The sequence below is a fragment of the Accipiter gentilis genome, chromosome 18 (genome assembly GCF_929443795.1).
Source record: "Accipiter gentilis chromosome 18, bAccGen1.1, whole genome shotgun sequence".
Classification (NCBI taxonomy): domain Eukaryota; kingdom Metazoa; phylum Chordata; class Aves; order Accipitriformes; family Accipitridae; genus Astur; species Astur gentilis.
Genome location: NC_064897.1, coordinates 20175178 through 20194436, shown reverse-complemented (window position 1 = coordinate 20194436; position 19259 = coordinate 20175178). Strand labels below are relative to the sequence as shown.

Sequence of the window (19259 nt, the reverse complement as noted above, 5' to 3'; positions counted from 1 at the left end):
TAGTGTGGAATAAATAAATCTTGAGGCTGTGCACTGCAAGTGCAAATTACAAAAGGATATCAAGCAAAAAAAACTTGTGGAAAAAATTTTAGCAAAATTCCCCAAAAGGAATCTGGCAAAGCACAGAGGGGACGATTCCTCCTGTACATGGAGTTCTCGTGGATCCTTTAAGAGTCATCAGTTTCCAGTGTTTTACATCTAGTCTGAAATACTGTAAAGCACTTCCAGCTCAAAGTGCAATACCCTATAGCCTGTCATTAGGGCAAGTGAGAGGTCACTTGCTGTGAGAGAAAGTGTCATCAGTTGACCCACTAGGACTGTTTTCTCAGTGGTCATTTTTCTCCCAAACGGGTTGGGAGTGACCCTCCTCCGATGTTAGGAGCTGATTAGACCACAGCTGGTCATAGCCTGGCTGCAGGCTGCTTAGAGTGTCTCTGGCATCGCTCTGTATCTATATGTGTGCATGTATATATATGTGTATATATATTTATATATATATAAAACCTCTTTGAGATTAAGTCATTATTTCTGGCAAGTGAGGAGTGTAGCTAAAAAGACAAAGTATGCAAATTGAAGGATCCCTTAAATTACTTCAGTCGATGAAATTAGAGAACATGCGATCTAAAAATAATTATGATGTTTGGTGTTGCTTTTGATCACAAGCTGTTGGGGTAAAGAGTAATTTGAATGTAACGGTTTTGAGGCAGGGGTCTTTCTGAGAGAAAATTTATGCTTTTGTTTTTAATTAAGTGAGCTTCATGTTAGTTAATTTTCGGGTGGCTTTTGATTAATGGTATTTCATGGTTTGCTCCCTTTCTGATGGCTCTTTGATGTGTGACTGATGTGTGGAGTGGGCAGGACATGAAACAGCATCTTGATGCAGTAACCAGGAGCTGGGGCAGATCATAGCTTAATAGGAACATCAAATTGGTGTGAATGGTGCATACAAAAAAACAACACGAAGACATTTACTTGGACTACTGGTGCTTGGTCTTGAAAAAAGCTAAGTATTCTGGGCTGACTCCACTGAAACATGTAATTGGACTCTTCCTTTGAACGTGAGTGGGTTCATCGTTCTGATTTATCCTGTGATCAAATAGTGCAGTGAGATGGGGATAACCATTCCCTCATAGCCTGCTGTAAGCATTCATTGTTGACCATGTATTTCTCTTCCTAGTTAGGTGTTTGTCACCCTGTTATGTGATGAGAGCTGGAAAATTAAATAAAATAAAACCCACAACAGCATACAAAAATGAAAAGGTGACTATATCCTGGTAGAGGTTTAATCTACATCTTTTAATTGAAGTCATTAATTTTCCCATTGTTTGGGGCAGTAACAACCACTCTTCTAGCATCTGTCCAGCTGTGATGGTAATGTGTTTCCAATGCTGCTAGCTGCATCGTCTGAACTGAGTGCATGGCTCGTGAAGGGTGGGCAAAGGTTGGCCAGAATGCCATCTGGTCCTGTCAGGGAGAGGAAATAAAAATGCCTGTAGGGGCTGGAAGGTGGCTGCAGCCCTCTACACTAAATAGACATTAATTAGCTAGTATTACCACCCAGGCACTGCTTTATGAGGCAAAAATAACCTAGTTCCTGAGAGGGAAGAAGAAAAAGGCTAAATGCCAAGTGTTTTAACTCAACCACAAGAATCAGATCATTGCCCAGGAAATCAGTGGGACAGTACAGATGTTACAAGGTAGTTTAGGTTTTGATTTTTTAAGAGAAATCTTTGCATGGTACAAGGTGAGAAGAGCATCAGGGATGCAAGTTTGCATGTAGAAAGGTGAAGGAATGCTCATCTGGTGAAAGTTAAAAAAATATAAAGAGATCATTCTTAGGATTTGCACATGATAGGCAGGAGCTGCCTAGTGATAGTGAACCTTTAAAATTTCAAAGGTTGGTGAAGACTTGAAAAATTCAAGTGTTTTCCCAAAACTCTTGCACTGGAAAACTCAGCATCACTTCTTAAATAGAAGGAGTAGTCTGCCCTGGTGTGTTTTTGTTGTGGTTTAACCCCAGCCAGCAACTAAGCCCCACACAGCCGCTTGCCACTCCCCCACGGTGGGATGGGGGAGAGAATCAGAAGGGCAAAAGCGAGAAAACTCATGGGCTGAGATAAAGACAGATTAACAGATAAAGCAAAAGCCGCACGAACAAGCAAAGCAAACCAAGGAATCCATTCCCCACTTCCCACGGGCAGGCAGGTGTTCAGCCATCTCCAGGACAGCAGGGCTCCAGCACGCCTAACGGGGACTTGGGAAGACAAACACCATCGCTCCGAACGTCCCCCCCTTCCTCCTTCTTCCCCAGGTTTATATGCTGAGCATGACGTCCTATGGTCTGGGGTATCCCTTGGGTCAGTCGGGGTCAGCTGTCCCGGCTGTGTCCCCTCCCAACCCCTTGTGCCCCCCCAGGCTCCTCGCTGGTGGGGTGGGGTGAGGAGCAGAAAAGCCCTTGGCTCTGGGTGAGCACTGCTCAGCAGCAACAAAAACATCCCTGAATGACCAACACTGTTTTCAGCACAAATCCAAAACACAGCCCCATACTAGCTACTGTGAAGAAAATTAACTTTACCCCAGCCAAAACCAGCACAATTTTGATAGAAAATCTGAATTAGTTTTCTGGTTCAGATCTAGTACAAGCTGCATCTATAAGATTAAGCCCCAAGAGTGAAGTGCGTATATTTTAACCAGCTATTTGTACACCCGGACAAATTACTTTCCATTATTTAAAATCCCAGATGAGTACTGATTGCTTTCAAACAAATCTTATTTGAGTGAAGGCATAAATCACCATCTCATCTTCATTGTACACTCCTGCATAGTCCTTGTAATAGAATTAGAGCACAACAAAATGCAGTGTCTGTTTATGCTTGAGTCTCTCTTTTCTTTCTCTTCTGTTATCTTAGATACTTTTACAAATAGCTTGTAAGGCACCACTCTCACTACCTTGAAGTGGAGCATGAGAAGGATTTGCCTAAACCAGCTCTCCACCTCTCACTAGGAAAGTGATATTAAAAAGGAGAAGGCATTAGTGAAAGGAAAGATGAGGGCTCAAAGAGGAGGAAAAGCCGTGTAAAGAGAACTGAGAATGGTTCAGGGAAAGATAAACATAGGCTAAACAGAAAAAGTAATTTTAAGAAAGAAAGAAAGGAAAAAAAACAATATAGCAAATGGATAAGAAATTGTTTTGAGGGAAAGCAAGTTCCCTGAGTGACATCGAGTGGGAATAAGTGATGCATCTCAGTGTGGGGTCTGGTCCTGTATGTTGAAAGCTCTCACTATTGTCAGTGTGATGCAGTCACAATACTTAAAATCTTGTGCACATTCCAGATGAAAGGTACAAATTTTTCATTATTAGGAAATCTTTTCTTTAGTTGCTGCTGTAAATCTTCCCCATTCCCTATTTCTGGAGACTTTCTTGACAAAAGAGGGCACCTGTTGGGTTTTTTGTTTGTTTGTTTGTTTTTGGTTGGTTGGTTGGGTTTTTTTTACACTTTGGTGCCCAGGCATGGTAAATAATGAATTTTATGTACTTTATGCTCCTGTTGTGAATATTAATTCTCTCCATCTACTTTAAGACTTTAGCTGCCTTCATTGCTTTTTGAGATTTTCAGTTGGAAAAAAGGAATAATTATTGGTTTCCTTTGGAATTCTACCTTAAAGATATGCGCCTGCAGTTCTGAAAAGATATGTTTCTGCCTTTTCTCATTCCCTTAAATACTTACAATGTAACAATGAAAATCTAGCAGAATTTTGGCATTGCTTGAATAATTTGCCTTGAACTTCATTTCTTGCCACCCAGAAAAAAATTCAGCTTGACAAACAATAGGAAGGCTCTTAAAAGTGGAATTTAACTGACAAAAAGGAGTGGTTTTTTTCTGTGAGATCCCTATGTTTTTAAAAACAAACTCTTCCGGAAATAGTTTGAATCTCTTATATTCTCTGTATAATCAGTTCAGTACAGAGATACTCATAAACAGGATGGGTTTTTTATTTTGCAGTACAATCATTGAATACAAGAACAATCTGGAGACTGTAGCACTGCAGACAGAAATACTTCCCAGTGAAATTCATACTCTTTCCAGATTGACAGCAAAGAAAAATCTTGCTTAGTGCCTTGTGCTGCTTTGCAGCCTGTGGGATTTCAAAAGTTTCTTTAAGGACAGCTACTGCTGCTGGTATCTGTTACTATTTGGAAGCTAATTTGAGTGTCCAGCTTTTACAATTTTTCTAGACATTTTCTTTTTCCTTCTGGAGCTGCTTATACAACAACCTCAAGTACAACTGTAGATACAGAATATATATGAATTTGTCAAATGATTTGTCATGAAACTGGAAATGAGACTTTTACCTGGACAAACATTAATTCACGAGTTACTTTTGAGCCTCTCCCACAATGTCACTTAATCTATGTTCTCTTTTCCCAATCAATGTTTCTAGTTCTAGTGATGTTCATCCCTGTCATAGCCAGGAGGAGGGACTCCTGGACGTGTCTTAGTAGATTATGGATGAATTAGTAGATACACCTTGACTCAACTGCAGAAAAAAGGAAGACAGTTTAGAGAGGAAAACAATACTAAAAGCACAGGGGAATGTTGGCATCAAAATATCTTTTCAAAGACTGGCCTGCATGCGGTATGTTTTTGGTATATCCTGAGTATATGATGTACAGACTGTATGTGAGGTAAACATGAGAACAGGTGTTCTCAACTCAGGCTTCAAGAGGCTTTGTGTTACTTCTGCCATGTTGCAATCATCTCAGGGTTTGTTTTGGGCATGGGACGACCCCGGCATTTTGCTCTCATGTCTGGAGATGGGGAAGCAGGACTAGGGAAAGTGTTACCACAAACAGTCCCTGCTATGTCAGGGGATGAGCCATGGCTCTACGGTGATTGCACCCACCAGACCCGAGGGACCTTTGCAAACAGCAAGAATCAGATGGTTCTGGAAACTGTTTAACAAGACCTTTCAACAACTTCTTGTGTCACCTTTAAGTGACTGAATACATGGAAAACCTTATTTAATCATCTCTTCCTCTGTTAATTAGTAGAAAATGTGTGTCATTACTGCCAAAGTCTGGCCTTATCTACAGAGAACTGGGGTATAGAAAAATCATGCTTTTTACTTATTAAAATTTCTGCAACAGTCACTAGTATTTGGTACTTACACATCATCCTGGGAACCGCCTCTCCCACTAATACTGAGCTTTAAGACACTGTATTTTGCTTCTGCTCTTGTCAACTGTAATTGGAAAAGGAAGAAATCAGAATTTGTTTTAGATTTGCATGTGTATGGCCTTATTTGTGCATGTGAGTGCAATGTAAATAGTGTTTGTTTTCTTCCAGAATTAAGTCTCCAGCCTTTGCTGTTGAGGTGCTGAATTGCTAAGGGGTTTTAATGACAGTAGGTACATCTGATGAGGTGGGTTTGTGTTGCTGCCCCTTCCATATGCAGTGGAAATAGAGTACATCCTGCAGTGCATCCTGTAGGATGTTTTTTTTCTCATCAGTACTTATTATCAAATAATTTTATTATTCAGAATGTAGCTCCCTGGAGTGGACTGGGTGGGATTTTAGCTTCCTTTTTTCCCACCCACCTGCCCCTGAGCCCTCATTCTGAGGGCTCTTAATGATTTTTGTAGCATCTCAACACCTGATGCACAGCTGAGGAAATTCACCCTGCTGACAAATTATTTTGGCAGACAGTGACATGCAAAATACTCCCACACACCATGAGACTACAAATTGGCTTCTTTAGAGACATCTCGCTTCTTGACTGGCATCCCGCTTTCCAAAAGGGAAATGCAAGCAGTCCAGCTCTCCTCTTCTCCTTGGGGATATTTCAAGCAACAGAATACACATGTGCTTGACAAAGGGACCTTCCTACCTGGATGTTGAAAAAGTCAACTACCACCTAGCTTGAAAATGCTTTCTGAATAGTTCCAGTAGATAAGGGGATGAAAAAGAGTTTTCCACGTAGAATGTAAGGGGGTTTTTTTTGTTGGAGTGTGTTTAAAGGATAAAATTGACGTTGACGAAGTACAGATAGCTGGTGCCTTGGTTTTCTTTAAGTGGTTTACCATAACAGCTATAAATCTGCTTTCCACTCTTTGGCTGATAGCCAAGGTTGAAGCAGTAGAGTTGTTTCTTTTTTCTCTTTTCTTGTTACAACTCTTTCTTTGTCCTTTTTCCTTTGCTTCCATCCTTGCTTGCTTAATTTAGCCCTTGGATTGAGAAGCAGAATCTGTGCTGAGAAGTAAAGAAGCTCTACAGCGAAGAAGGCAGGGAACATATCAACACAGTCACTTCTTGTACCTTTGTTTTCTGTTTGGCTGGGTAAAAGAAAATGACATTTGATAATTTGATCTTTAGGGCCTACTGCTTTCCTGTGAGCGTCAGGCACTTGGTAACTGTACCTGGCAAGAGAAGGGTAGAGGAGAGAGTGGAGCCGATGATGCCACTGTAGCTTTATGGAGTGGAAACAGCAGACCTATGGCCCTCAGTGACATTAAAGGCACTGGAAGAGGGGCTAGCTGGGTTTACTGGGGTGATATAGTATGATCAACAGAAAGAAAGCATGTGTTCTTCTGGGCTTGCTTTAAGCACTGTTATAAATATCAGGTGAATATCCTCCAGCACAGCAGGCTTCCAGTCCAATAAAAGTTAGAAAAGAAGCAAACCTTGTAGTTTTAGGTAATATGTATGTCTGTATTTGTGTGTACTTATTACTTATTTGTAAGAGTTGAAGTAAGAAAAAAACCAAAACAACCCAAACATCCCAGTCCTAGTTTTCTGAGCATTGCACAGGAATAGCAAGCCTGTGTCCATGTGCTCTGTTCCTGCCATAAGGAGCTGCCATCTGCTCAGAGAGGAGACTGGTTCTTAATGTGCTCTCACGCACTACCAAGCTGTTTTATCAAAGCCAAAACTACTAAGCTTCAGGGCACGGGTATGAAACACAGTCCTGTACATATGTAATACACACATTGGAATACATAATGTGTCCAAGCTTTCACACTAGGACATGTCATAATATGCATTCAGACTGTATTTATTGATAGTCTGTTCGTATTCCTAAGTTCTAGTTTTCAACGGGCTTGCAAAGAGAAGAGAAATGTGATTTGGCAAAATAACTGCTCTAGGCTATCACACAGAAGTACTACTTCACTTGAGCTGACAGTGTTAAACTCCAAAATGTCAAACCTTTGCTAACTTTCTCTGGTTCTTCAGAGATCTGCATGTTTGGATTTCAGCTGTGGCTGGAAACTGCAAAGTGTCAAAGTACCATGCAGCAAAAAGCTAGAGACAAAGCATAGTCATGCGAAAATAGGTCATTGTTTGAGGTTTGCAATTTAGTATTTTAGACCCACAAAGTTCAGGGTGTTTGGATCAGGCTAGGAGCAGTATTTTGACGTGAGCCTTCACTTGACTCATTGAACAAAAAGTGAGTTTTTTCACTAGGGCTGCTTGAAAAATATATTGGTGAGCTGTTATCCACATGCTTGGTGGAGGTATACATGAAAGAAGTTTATTTCTTCTGGAAAATGTTGCTTGAAACAGAAAGTACCTGTGAACGTGGGCTGGGTTTAATATGCTTGGGTTGGGGAGATTCTCTGCTTCACCTGAGAACTGCTGAGGGACAGGCAGTGTGTTCCCCTGGTTGTGCGTCTTGGCACGGCTGCTCTGCAGGGGACTGCCCTTGCTCTCCCATGTCTAGGGTGTGTGGCCCTGTCCCCCGGCTGCGGGCTTATATATAAGGGTGTAGCAGGTACTGCCTCTTCTTAAAATGCCTGCCAAAGCATTTCTTGGGTGAGAGGAGAAACGTCGGAAAGCTTAAAGGCATTCAAAAGGGGAGGGAGAAAAGTCGTCCCTGCTCGCCTGCTGCTCCTCTGCGCTGGGGAAGGAGCACTCAAACCCCCAGCTTCGTCTTGGTCGCTGAGACCGAGCGAGCGTTTAGCAGTTCTGGCACAGAGGTGCGTGCAAGGGAGAGAAATACATGAGGAGCGGGGCTGTAACACAGAGCCTTGCTGAGGTTCCTGGCACTGTTGATGCCCATGGGCAAGCAGGGACAGATGGACCTGGTTAAATTGTGCCAAGAGCTGAAATCAGAGAGCCAGAGGTGGCTTGAAGCCAGCGTAACCCTGACTTCTAGATTCTTGTTTCTGCGCCAGGCATCTGAAAGTGCAGCACAAAACCATATCTGAAACTCCCATTATAAGTTTTATTCTTCATTAATTATTTTATAGCAGGGGTGTAAAGAGCTCAGCAATTCTGCTCTGCCTAGGATTATAGAAGGACCTGTGTGTTATGCACATTAACTGAGGTGATTTTTTTTTTTTTTTATTGAAAGTTGGCAAGCAAGTGAGGATTGCTTAGTGCTTACCACTTGTTAAAATCAGGCCACTTATTTTTGAACATAATTGCAAGAATCTGCTTCTGAGGGATTCCTGTGTTTCAGTCTCTCTCCTACCCAAACCACTAAAGGCTATTTATCAGGAGTGACTGGTTTGCTTTGTGGTAACAAACACACCACTTAGGGTAGCTTCTAGGCTGTTTAGAAACCCAAACTGGCCTAAGATTATTTGGGTGATGTTTTGAGATACTAAGCAGCTAATGTGCTTCATCTCTGTCTAGCCTGAGGGCCAAGTGGGGACGTGACTTCTGAATCAGAGTACATCTGATGTGCTTGCAGTGTGGCTGTCATGGCTTTGTGGTTACAAAAATAATTCGTAAGTTAGTCATATATATAATTCATAAGTTAAAGTCATATAATTCATAAGGTAAAGTCATAGCAAAATGATCTCTGGGTTAATCTTTTTCTGGAAAAAATAAAAGTACCCAGATCTGTTGTTGAGAAAAGGGGTCAGATGATTTGTTACCTGATTGCATCTAACATATTTTTTTTTGCTGTTCATGTAGAATGTTAAAGCAGTGTATAGGCCCAGCCCCTTTAGATCCTGTCCCAGGTCTTTTTAATAAAGAGCAGTTTCAAACAGCATGCAGTCCCTTGACATGCAGTCTGTTGTTTTGCCAAAGTATTACGTGGTGTCGTTAGATCTCACTTTATTTCTTTTAGGGTCACAGCCACTTCAGCTACTGCCATTCCTTTGTCTTTTGCCCCCCAAATTCATCAAGTGATTGACAGGTAGGTCAGTGAGGATTTTGAAGATTTAATTCAAATCTGGAAATGGAAGAATAGCATTTCAAAGAAGCTTGGATCAGGCCCTCTTCAAAATGAATGTCTTGCATTCCCCTGAGATATGTTGGTATCATGTGGTGATAAGAGAAAGAGAAGCCAAGTATTAAGAAAACAAAACAACAAACAACCCATGATCACCCTACAGTGATCCTGCTGGTTGTTTGGAAATACCTTCTTTTTCAAGAAAATTACATGCCAACTTTCTTGGGTCATGTTTTGACCTTGATTCCAAGGTAGAACTGTCTTTTTCAAGATGAACATGTTAGAACATCTCTCTCACTTCTTCTTCTTTTTTAAATCAAGGTTAAGCATGTTAAGGTTTACAGCTGATTTTGCAGTAAAATCTTTTATTCCCTTGTTAAGCAGCAATTCCCAGGCAACTCCTCTGGGTGTCAGTACAACTTCAGGTATAGCTGCATTGTGGTGTTCCAAGCCTTCATTCAAAGCTTTCTACAGTGGACAGAGAAATGGTAAGAGATAAAAAGTTATACCGTAATGAGAAAAGACGTGGAAAAATTTAAGGACACAGTCATGCCTGAGACACAGCAAGGGATACATCTAAGCTGCCCTTGTTTTACTACAAAGCCCCAAGCTACATTCCTGTATGTTGGAGTTCTTGTGAACAGCCTGAGGCAATGGGTTATGTGCAGGTAAAGGCTGAGGCTGCAGAAGGAAGCTACAGAGATGCTAGAAGAAGTACTGATCTTTGCCTTTAGCAGAATTAGAAAAAACTAGGCTCTTCAGGTTGTCATTACAGATTAACAGGACATGTCTGAATGGATTTCTGCAAAATAATAAATAACCTGAATGGAATTTTTTAGATTCAGGGAGCATTGCTAGTCAGCATTTTCCCACGTGTGAGACAGTATGACCATTGTCTATGAGAAATACTTGAGAGGAAAGAATGACAGGAAAGCTGCAATAGTAAAAGCAGAAAGCTTTGTAGAGAGACTCATAGAATTGCAGAAAAATTTAGGCTGGGGAGGACCAATGAAGGTCATCTGATACAAACCCCTGTTCAAAATAGGTCCAGTTAGACGAAGTTGTTCATAGCCTTTCCAGACAAGTTTTGAATATCTGCAAAGCTGGAGATTCAGCAGTGTGTCTGCACGACCTGTTCCTCTGTTTGACCACCCACGTGGTGAAAAAAATTTTACTAATATCCAATCTGAATTTCCCATGTCCCAGTTTGTGACCGTTGCTTCTCCTCTTCTTTCTTTAAGCAGACTCTGGCTCTGTCTTTATACCTTCCTTCCCATTAGGTAGTCGAAGGGAGCAATAAGATTTCCCCTGAGCCTTCTCTTCCTACTGGACGAACGCAGCTCCCTCAGCCTCTCCTCGTATGTCTCTCCTCACATGCCCTCACCATCTCCGCGGCCCTTTGTGGAACTCGGTCCAGTTTGTCAACGTCTGTCTTGTTCTCAAGTCTCACAGGTACTGAGTAGAGGGTAAAAATGACTTGCATCTACTTTATGGCTGTGCTCTTGCAAGTAGAGCCCAGTATGTCATTGGCCTTCGCTGTCACAGGGAACTCTGCTGACTGATGTTCAACTTGTGCTCCGTTAACACCCTGCGTCCTTTTCTGGAAAGCTGTTTCCAGGTGGTAGGCCCTCAGCCTGTCTTGTTGCATGGGTTTATTCCTCCTGAGGTGCAGGACTTTGCATTTGCCTTTGTTGAACTTGCTAGGTTGCTGCTAGCCCACTTCTTCAGCCTGTCAAAGTCGCTGAATTGGGCATGTATAGGGTCAAAGTGAAAGTGTGGGGAAGCTCTCGGTAGTCCTTAGGCTTTTATTTTTCATCAAGTACCATGGCAGAAAATGGTGATGCCCCAGCTGAGTGTTATCTTTAGCTCTTATTGGGTCCCTCCAAGGATGAGCTAAGGGTCCAGGAAAGCAAGCAGTTCTGCCTTTCTGCGAGTAAGATGTGAGTCACTTTCTGCAGCTGGGACTGCAGGGGACTCACCAGTCCCACAGGTGTTGATGCAGATTGCTGAATGAGGGGGTTTCCTCACCTTTATTTTAAAAATACTTTATGTGCTAAAAATTTTCTTTGACTACAAACAGAGAATATATGAATAAATCCCAATAGGGATGCCACTTTCATTTCTGAAGAGATGTACAGATGAAATGAGAAAGAATGGGTTTAATCTGAAAGCTCTTTCCCTCCACTCATCACAGGCAGCTATTGTCAGACTGAATAAGAAAGTTTGCAGAAATACATTGCTTAAGCAGGGAAAAAGGAGAATGGTCATAAAAACCAGCAGAATTGCTGCACACAGATTGTTATTTGGCCTTTAAATTGTAAATGGATGGTTTTAAATAGGCCTGGTGCAGATGGTTTCTGCTACAGGTTTATTGATTAAAATAGCTGCTTTACATCAGCTCTGGGTTTGTTTCTCCAGAGGCTTTTGTCTTCATGAATAATGTACGCATTTGCTGAAATTTTGTTAGACTTCATCTGCTGGAGGCTGGCTGTATTTCTCTAGGTTCCTAAGCCTCAGTTGACTAGGCTCGAAATTGTGACAGTCCCTGCCTTTCCCTCCTTAGAAATGAATATTCCCTCTTCCACCCTTCCAGTGCTGAATAAATCTAGTGCTTGCACATTGGAGAGTGCACTTGGAAACAGCTGTGAGTGTTTGGCTGTTTGGGGAAGGCTTGTATAATACCAAAGGCTGTCTTGGCTATACTGGGGATTAGATTTTTGCCAGCAATTGATCCAAAGCTTGTAAGAGCGAGCGGAAAAATTCCAGTGAGCTTTGGATCAGACCATTAACTCTGAGGTACAGCGCTGGTTTAGGTGGGCATGTCTCATGCCTTCAGTATCATAAGTCTTCCCATTTGCTGGAAGCTTCTAGTGAATGTGTGACTAGGGGCTTTTTACATTATTATTCAGGCTATTTTATGCATTTCTAAATATGTCTACCTCATTCTCTGGGAGATCCTTGTGCATTTTGTATTAAGCAGAAAAGGTACTGCTTTGCTTGCATCGGGAGTGGTGGAACAGGCAACGTGCACCTTCCCCTCGCAGACTGAGGCTGGCAAGTGCTGTTATCTCTTCTGAGTAGAGCTCACCACTCTGCCACAGGAGGAGGACACTACTGCAGGACTAAATTTAGCAAACGGAGGGGTACAAACAACATGGAAAGCAAATGGAGGTGATAACGTACTTCCCCTCCTACTCCCTTCTGATCCCCTTCCCGATAGTTATAGTAATATTTGTCTTCCCCTTAAGTAGTCACTACAGCAATAGCTCTTCACGAAGCATCTGTCAAACCAGGGCAGGAGAAGAGCCAGATAAATGCCTTTGGTGAAAATGTTTGAAATTGGGCTTCATTTTCACGCTTATGCATGGCAAAAGAGGACTGTTGGTAGAAGACCTACTTTAATGTTATGATTCCGGAAACGTAGCCAGTCATAGACAATCTGGCCTGTCTTTACTCTCTTGGGGAGGTGGGGGGTTTGATAAGCCTTTCTTTCTACAAGTTCATTTTACACCAAGAAAAAAAACAGGAAAAGTAACAGTTGTTATAAAAAATAAGCGATTTCATTCTGAAATGGCCAAGAACAGGATATTGCAGTGCCTGAACCTTTTCCTGAAGGTTTTTAGGGGCTTGATTTGTTTTGTTTAGTTTAACTAAATTAAATTTTTTTTTCAAGATTTTATTTGGCAAAGTCTTTTGACCCAGGTGGGACCACAGATCTTGGCAGCTTATTAGTTCTTCTTGAAGTATCTCTGACTTGTCTCTAGTCTTTTTTTAAGGCATGGAGGTTGTGAGAAGGATAACTTGCTTGTTTATGACAGTCAAACACACAGCTAGAATCATGCTAGGAGGACAGCTGACAGGCGCTAGATAGATGGTTACTGTGTGGATGTTAGCAGCTGAGCATCCTCCCTTCTCAGGACACTCGTCTGGTGACCAGTGCTGCCACAGTATATCCCTCACACTTCTTACAGACCTGAGAGAAAGATGTGTGACCGGAAATATGAGCATCCACTGGATATTTTTGCTGTCAGGAGAGTCCCCTGTGGCTGTGGAGTGAGTGTATGTGGTTTAGAGCAGGTCATTAGACTTTCTTTCTTTCCTCCCTTAGAGCCTCTCATAAGCGTGGGGTAGATAAGACAATGCATAAAATGCCCAACACTATTAGTGTGGACTTTTCAGCAGCCTCGCTTCCTTACATTATAGTTACAAGCAGGACTCCCCTTGGTGTAGTTAGGCCAGTACTTGAACTGTTTGGAAAATCCCTCCCCCTGCTAAAATATACAGCCTGAAATTGTAGGAGAGTTTTGAGAGTCCTCTCCGCTCTTTGCCAAAATACTTTATGTTAGTAGTGCAACAAAGGAAGCCTAGTTTATTGTGGTTCAGCCTTTGGTATCTCCAATGGTGGAAGCTCTCATTGAAGTTTTCCTGTGGTTGAGATATTCAAAACCTCTCTTTGCTCTATGTTAAAAAAATTTGAGCTTCTGCTATTGCATTTCCTTGTGAAAGCAGGAATTGTGTCTCCAACCCCCCTGTTAACGATGGGTGAAATGAGCCAACAAGCTCAAACTTTATCAGGGTGAGTCAGAGAGGGGCATACATACACATCAAGATGCTGTGATTATATAAACCTTATTTTCTCAGGATACCAGGCTACACAGTTCCATGAAACCTTTTAAATGAAAACACTGCTAGTAGCAACAGTAGTACCTGTCAGATTTCTTATTTGTGTTCAGGGCATGCAACAAAGGTACATGGCAGTAGTATTTTGAAAAATACCTACTAATTTGGGGCACACTAAATATGCACAAAGATATTTTTCATCCCTCCCTTCAATGTTTTAATCGAGAAGGCAGTGGTATTGCAATAGTCTCTCTCCTGTTGTTGATGCTTTAAGGAAATAATGACATCTGTTTTACCAGGTATAAAGAGGAGCCAAATTATAGGATAATCTGTACTGTTTATTTTACTGTTTCAAATAAAGATCTGAAAAGTGACGAAACTGTGCAATTAAGAAACAAAAAAGAGGAATAAATTCTACTGATGCTGTGGGATACTGCATTAGCAATGGGTGGAGAGTCAGGATACGTGAGCTAAGGAACCTGGCGTGACTCCTGCATGTAAAAATATTTTTAAATACCTGAAAATTTGTACTTTTTGATATAGCCCGTTCTGCACTGTTAAACCTTGTAGGAAACACTGTGTGTTGATTTTTGACCTTCAGAAGGCCTTCTGCTGGGGGGTGTGGAGAAAGGCCTGTAACTGGTGAAAGCAGCGGGACAGAGTCCTGGTGATGCCTGCTAATCCTCTGGGTTACCCGCATTCCTACTGTATTTCTACAGACGCGGTTGAAGTGCAAGGGCAGAGCTGGCCTGGTTGGCAGCAGAGCAGGATACATGTCTAGGATGTTCAGCAGCAATCAAAGGATTTAATGGGAGTAGAGGATTAATTAATTCTGATCCATACAGACACATTGGCTTCTTGCACAGTCAGAATCATAATTAGGCAATCACATTTTTTCCTTTCACAGTGACCATTGCTCCAGCTGTGTTGTAACTCTTTCCTCTCTTTCTTTGCAAATCTCTCTCTTTTTTGAAACTAAAAATTTGCATACCTCATTAGGAAAGTTTTCTTCTTTTCTTTCCATCTTTCCTGTTTGCATCTACCTATTTGCATATTTGCTTCTGATGTCTTATAATCCCTCAACCTTTATTTGCAGACCCCTGTTATGGAATGAGATCGTGACTCCTTCCTGAGCTTCTTCATTCCTCTAAATCCAGGGTTTCTAACCCTTGTTTCTGCCCCCCCCCCCCCCCCCCCCCAAGACTCATCCCCTGCTGACTCGGTTAAATATACGTGTGCTCTTTTCCCCTTTGTTCCTTCTTTTCCCTTCACCCCTCTGTGGCTGCTTTTCTTATGTCAGCTTTGATCTCTTGCTGGCAACACTAACATTTTTAAATCTTTAGTAATTTGTTATTTTTATACATTGATGCAAAATTAAATATATCTTGGAAAGGAAGCATGGGTTGCCCCATTCACTGTGGGAACAAACTCCTTGTTACCTGGGTGGGAAGGCTATATATGCAGTTGAAAATCTTTCCTGGGGAAGTGCTGAGGCAACCATTTAATCCACTATGTGTGTCAATCTGGTCTAAATAACCAAGGCACATCCCAGATTTGGCTGTACAGTTAGCCCCAGTTTTGCTAAGCCAAGCTACCGCAGCAAAGGGAGAAATGGAGAGCCAATACTTTACACCTCTATGTTCCTTTGTTGTGGGTGCTGACCAAAACGATGAGGATTGGGATCCTTAGTGATGGGACCTGTGACACAAATCCCTGGAATTCAATGGGGCCCTTCTGTTCATCAGCAGGGGCACTGAGAGGTCCCTCATGATTTATAACCCCTCGCTCTCTTGGAGTATTATCAGGGGCTTAAGCCACTGGTTAGGGTATCCTGTAACTCTTGTGTTGCTGCTGTTATGTTGCATTTTACTGTATTTACATCTGTGCAGACTTTTTTGTGTGTGTGTGTGTCTGTCTAAGTTGCTTTTGTGAAGATGGCATGAAGTGTTATTAATTATGACTAGTGTTTTATGCAAGCCACTACACTGACTCATGGTAAGAAAAATGGCCACCTTAATGACTGTGAGTTCCTATGAAGCTGTAATTTCCTCAACCACCCCTAGCTGTGAGGTTTTCTCCTGGCCCACACTTAATTATGGTCCCTTCAATAATCTCTAGAGGATCAGGGCTTTCTCATCAGTAATGTTAGCTATTTCCAACAGTAACAGGAGTAGATAAGTTTTTTGCCAAGTACCTATAGAAACTCTTGGCATGAGTGTTTAGCAGCACAGCTGACAGCTGCCTTATGGACGTGACTCCATACAGCCACTCTGGTCTGCAGAACCTGCTGCTCGAGTAGGTCTCTGCCCTTTTCTGCTCTTTTCTTGTCAGATGCTTCCAGCCCTCTCTTCTAAGGAATAAAGAATAAAACCTTCAAATTCCTTATATCCCATTTCCCACAGTGACACTGAACCTTATTTGTGGCCTTTTCATACCAAAGATTGACTGGACTTTGTTGTTTTATTCCAGGTCACCAGTCTCTTCAGAAGATCAAGGTAAGATCTGTTTTATAGATACTAATAGCATATTAAAAATGAGACTAAACACTAACTAGTAAGCTGTGTTTTAACACCGTTGTGGTGGAGAAAATTTACTTTGTAAAAATGAAAATTTGATGTTGCTCAGACGTTGTTCACCCCTAGACATCAAGTGCTTGTTTATCTAGCTGATTAGTTGGGCCTGACGAAAGTTAAGCCTGTGTTGAGCTATTTGTAAAATGAATCTTGCTCAGCCAAATGGAACTACTGCAAGTGTTTGCAATTTATTCACACAATTGCACAGGGCTTCACCTATGGAAAATTATGTGTGGGCTTAAAGGATGATATATGGGTTTTGTGAAGGTGAGCTGATCTCTTATGGCTCTTATAGGACAGCACCCTCGTAGCAGAGGAGATTGTATTATGCTTTAGAGGCTTGAATGCACGTTAGCTTGCATTACCACTAAAGTCAGTTTGGTAGCACAGTATGGAATTTAGTGCAGCTAGCAGCTTCTACGTGTAAAAATCTCATGGCGTGAGTAGCAAGAGTTGCAGGTTATAGTAATATGCTTGGTCTGAAGGAGACTGAAGGATCTGATCTTTCCCTATGGACTAAAGAGGGAGTTTGCGGTGACTAGCTGGTTAATAACTTGACTGACTTAGGTGGTTAGAGCTTGGTGGTATAAATATCCCTCTAGAATACATTAAACTATGGTTGCATTGGTACTGAAATCCAGAAGTGTACTACAAATGAGGTGGTAATTGCACTGGCAGAGTTGCACAAGGAATGCAGAAAAAAAAAAAAAGGGAGATTGTAACAGAGAGGAGAAAGTTCATCACGTAGCTCTGAACTGGGAATATTATTTTGGACACAAAATAAATAAATATCTGTTTTCTTCTGGCATTCAATCTGTGTGCAGTTACACAACTAGCAAAATTTCTGGACAATACAATAAGGATTATTCAAGAAAGGTCCAGATGGGGAATAGTAAGGACTGTTGCGAATGGAGATGTAAGGAGGTCTGACCCTGGAATTGTGTCACTGAAGTATGTTCACTTGGAATGTGGAGTGACTAGTTAGATATCAACCTACATTGTCCTTGACTCCAGCCAACATCTTTTTAGTCCAGTATAGTGGCTATCAAACATAACGTCATTAATAAATTCTCTTCCATGTCCTTCATGTGTCATTTCTTAGTAAAGAAAGTTATAAAGAAAGCCATAAAAATGGACAAACCTGTCAGACCAAAGATATATCGAGCCTATCTCATCCATTCCCGGTGTCCAATAGCAGTGGATCCCCTGACAAATAAGAGCATGAGAATGGCAGAAGTATACAGTTTTAATTTCCTGGTGTACCCTACCAACTTCCTGTGATTTACAGCTCATTGACTTTGTGAGCTAGAGGTAGTCTCCTTGTTTTATAGTTCACCTGCTTTTTACCACGACCACAGCTTCTTAGTATAAACTACTGGAGACTTGTGAGAAGTTGACAGTATACCTCATTTCTCCAGCCGTCAGAAGAAATTTGAAAACATTATCACCTAATATACTATTTCAAGACCTGGACTCAGGCTGGTTGTCGGTGCATAAGCTTATTAGTGATAGACTGCTCTTGCTTTTTCATTTCCCTTGCATTTATTCTATTGCTCCATTTTTATCTATTAATGGACTAACAGTATAAATGTGTTTCCTTGTGTATCTTTAAACTTTAGCATTTCCTGCTGTCATAATTCTTTCCTTCTTTCCACTATTTTTATACTGTTCTAGTTTCTCACAAAATCTTCCTGTTTGCCATCTACCATCTGCTGCCAGGGTCTGGCTTTTCAGGTTTGATAAACATCTCTGAATAGCCTCTTCCCTCCCTCTCTTCCCTTTCTCCCATAAGAAACCTCCTCCAAAATGCAGAGTGAAAGTCCTATGTTCCCTCGACCAATTAGTGACGCGACAGTGCTAGTTATTAGAAGTTTTGTGGTTTGTGACCGTGGATTTTCTAACTAGATTTGTCATCCATGTAAATATGTAGGAGCTTCTCTCAAACACAAAAGATATTCCATGCCCCAGTGACTTTTCAGAAAGAGAGGTCCAGTGCTTGGATTTCCTCTCTCCCGCTATGCCACATAGAGACCATGGTAAATGAGCACAGTACCAGAAGGAAAATGTCAAAAAAGTGCTGTAGCACAAGCTCTTTTGAGCCTAGGTGCTTCTCAGTCCACTTCATCCATGTATGGAAGCATCTCAAATTAGTCTTGGTTCTGAAATCTCTTCTCTAAATGAAAAATAGAGGGTCCAGCTGAAAACTTCTCTCTGATTGGTCTGTCTTTTGTAGTCTTTATGCAGACCTCTCCTGGTATATTTTTCTTGGAATAGGTATCCAGGAGTCAGTTTTGAGACTCTTATTTTCATTAGCAATGAGTACTCAACTGTGTGCCTATTCAAGATGTTAAACATTCATATATAGTTTTAGAATAACGTAGAATAACGTATCCTCACTGGCATCGCTCTACATGCCTTGTTTCAGCTGTTCTTCCTTATTATGGGGCACATTTCTAGTGCTGATTTTCTGATGATGTGATGTGTTGGCCATTACTGAGAAAAGGCACTTTCTCTGTGTTGGATCTTCTGTTTTAACTTCCCAGTTGGTTCCTGATCTTCGTTTTGTCTGCTTTAATCTTCAGTCCCCATTTCTCTTCTACTGCTTCTCTGTGTTTTTTTCTTTCCATCATCCTTGTCTTCCTTTTCAAATGTCTCTTTACCCTTGACCATGAGGTTGAATTCTGCATAGACTCTTGCATTGTGCTCCTCACTTTGGTTTCTGAATATCCTGCTTCTCCTCCAGTGTGGGCTGCCTGCTTCAAGCATTAGTTGCCAGCAGTAGCTGTAGCATCTGTAGTGTAGTAACAGAGTTGCTACCAGAATTAGCATCAAATGTGAGTGGCACTTCCATTAATCCCTGACAGGACAATGCATTATACTGTC

The 19259-nt window shown here is 41.5% G+C and overlaps 1 protein-coding gene across 7 annotated transcripts in view; it reads left to right on the top strand.

Annotated features, from left to right (window-relative positions):
* The window catches only part of DGKI (diacylglycerol kinase iota), a 218909-nt gene that overhangs the window by 172488 nt on the left and 27162 nt on the right, over positions 1-19259 (top strand). For all 7 annotated transcript variants that reach the window (XM_049821631.1, XM_049821632.1, XM_049821630.1 and 4 more), the window contains one exon: positions 16273-16298. In XM_049821631.1, coding sequence (XP_049677588.1) covers positions 16273-16298 — 26 coding nt within the window. The remainder of the gene's footprint in view (positions 1-16272; positions 16299-19259) is intronic.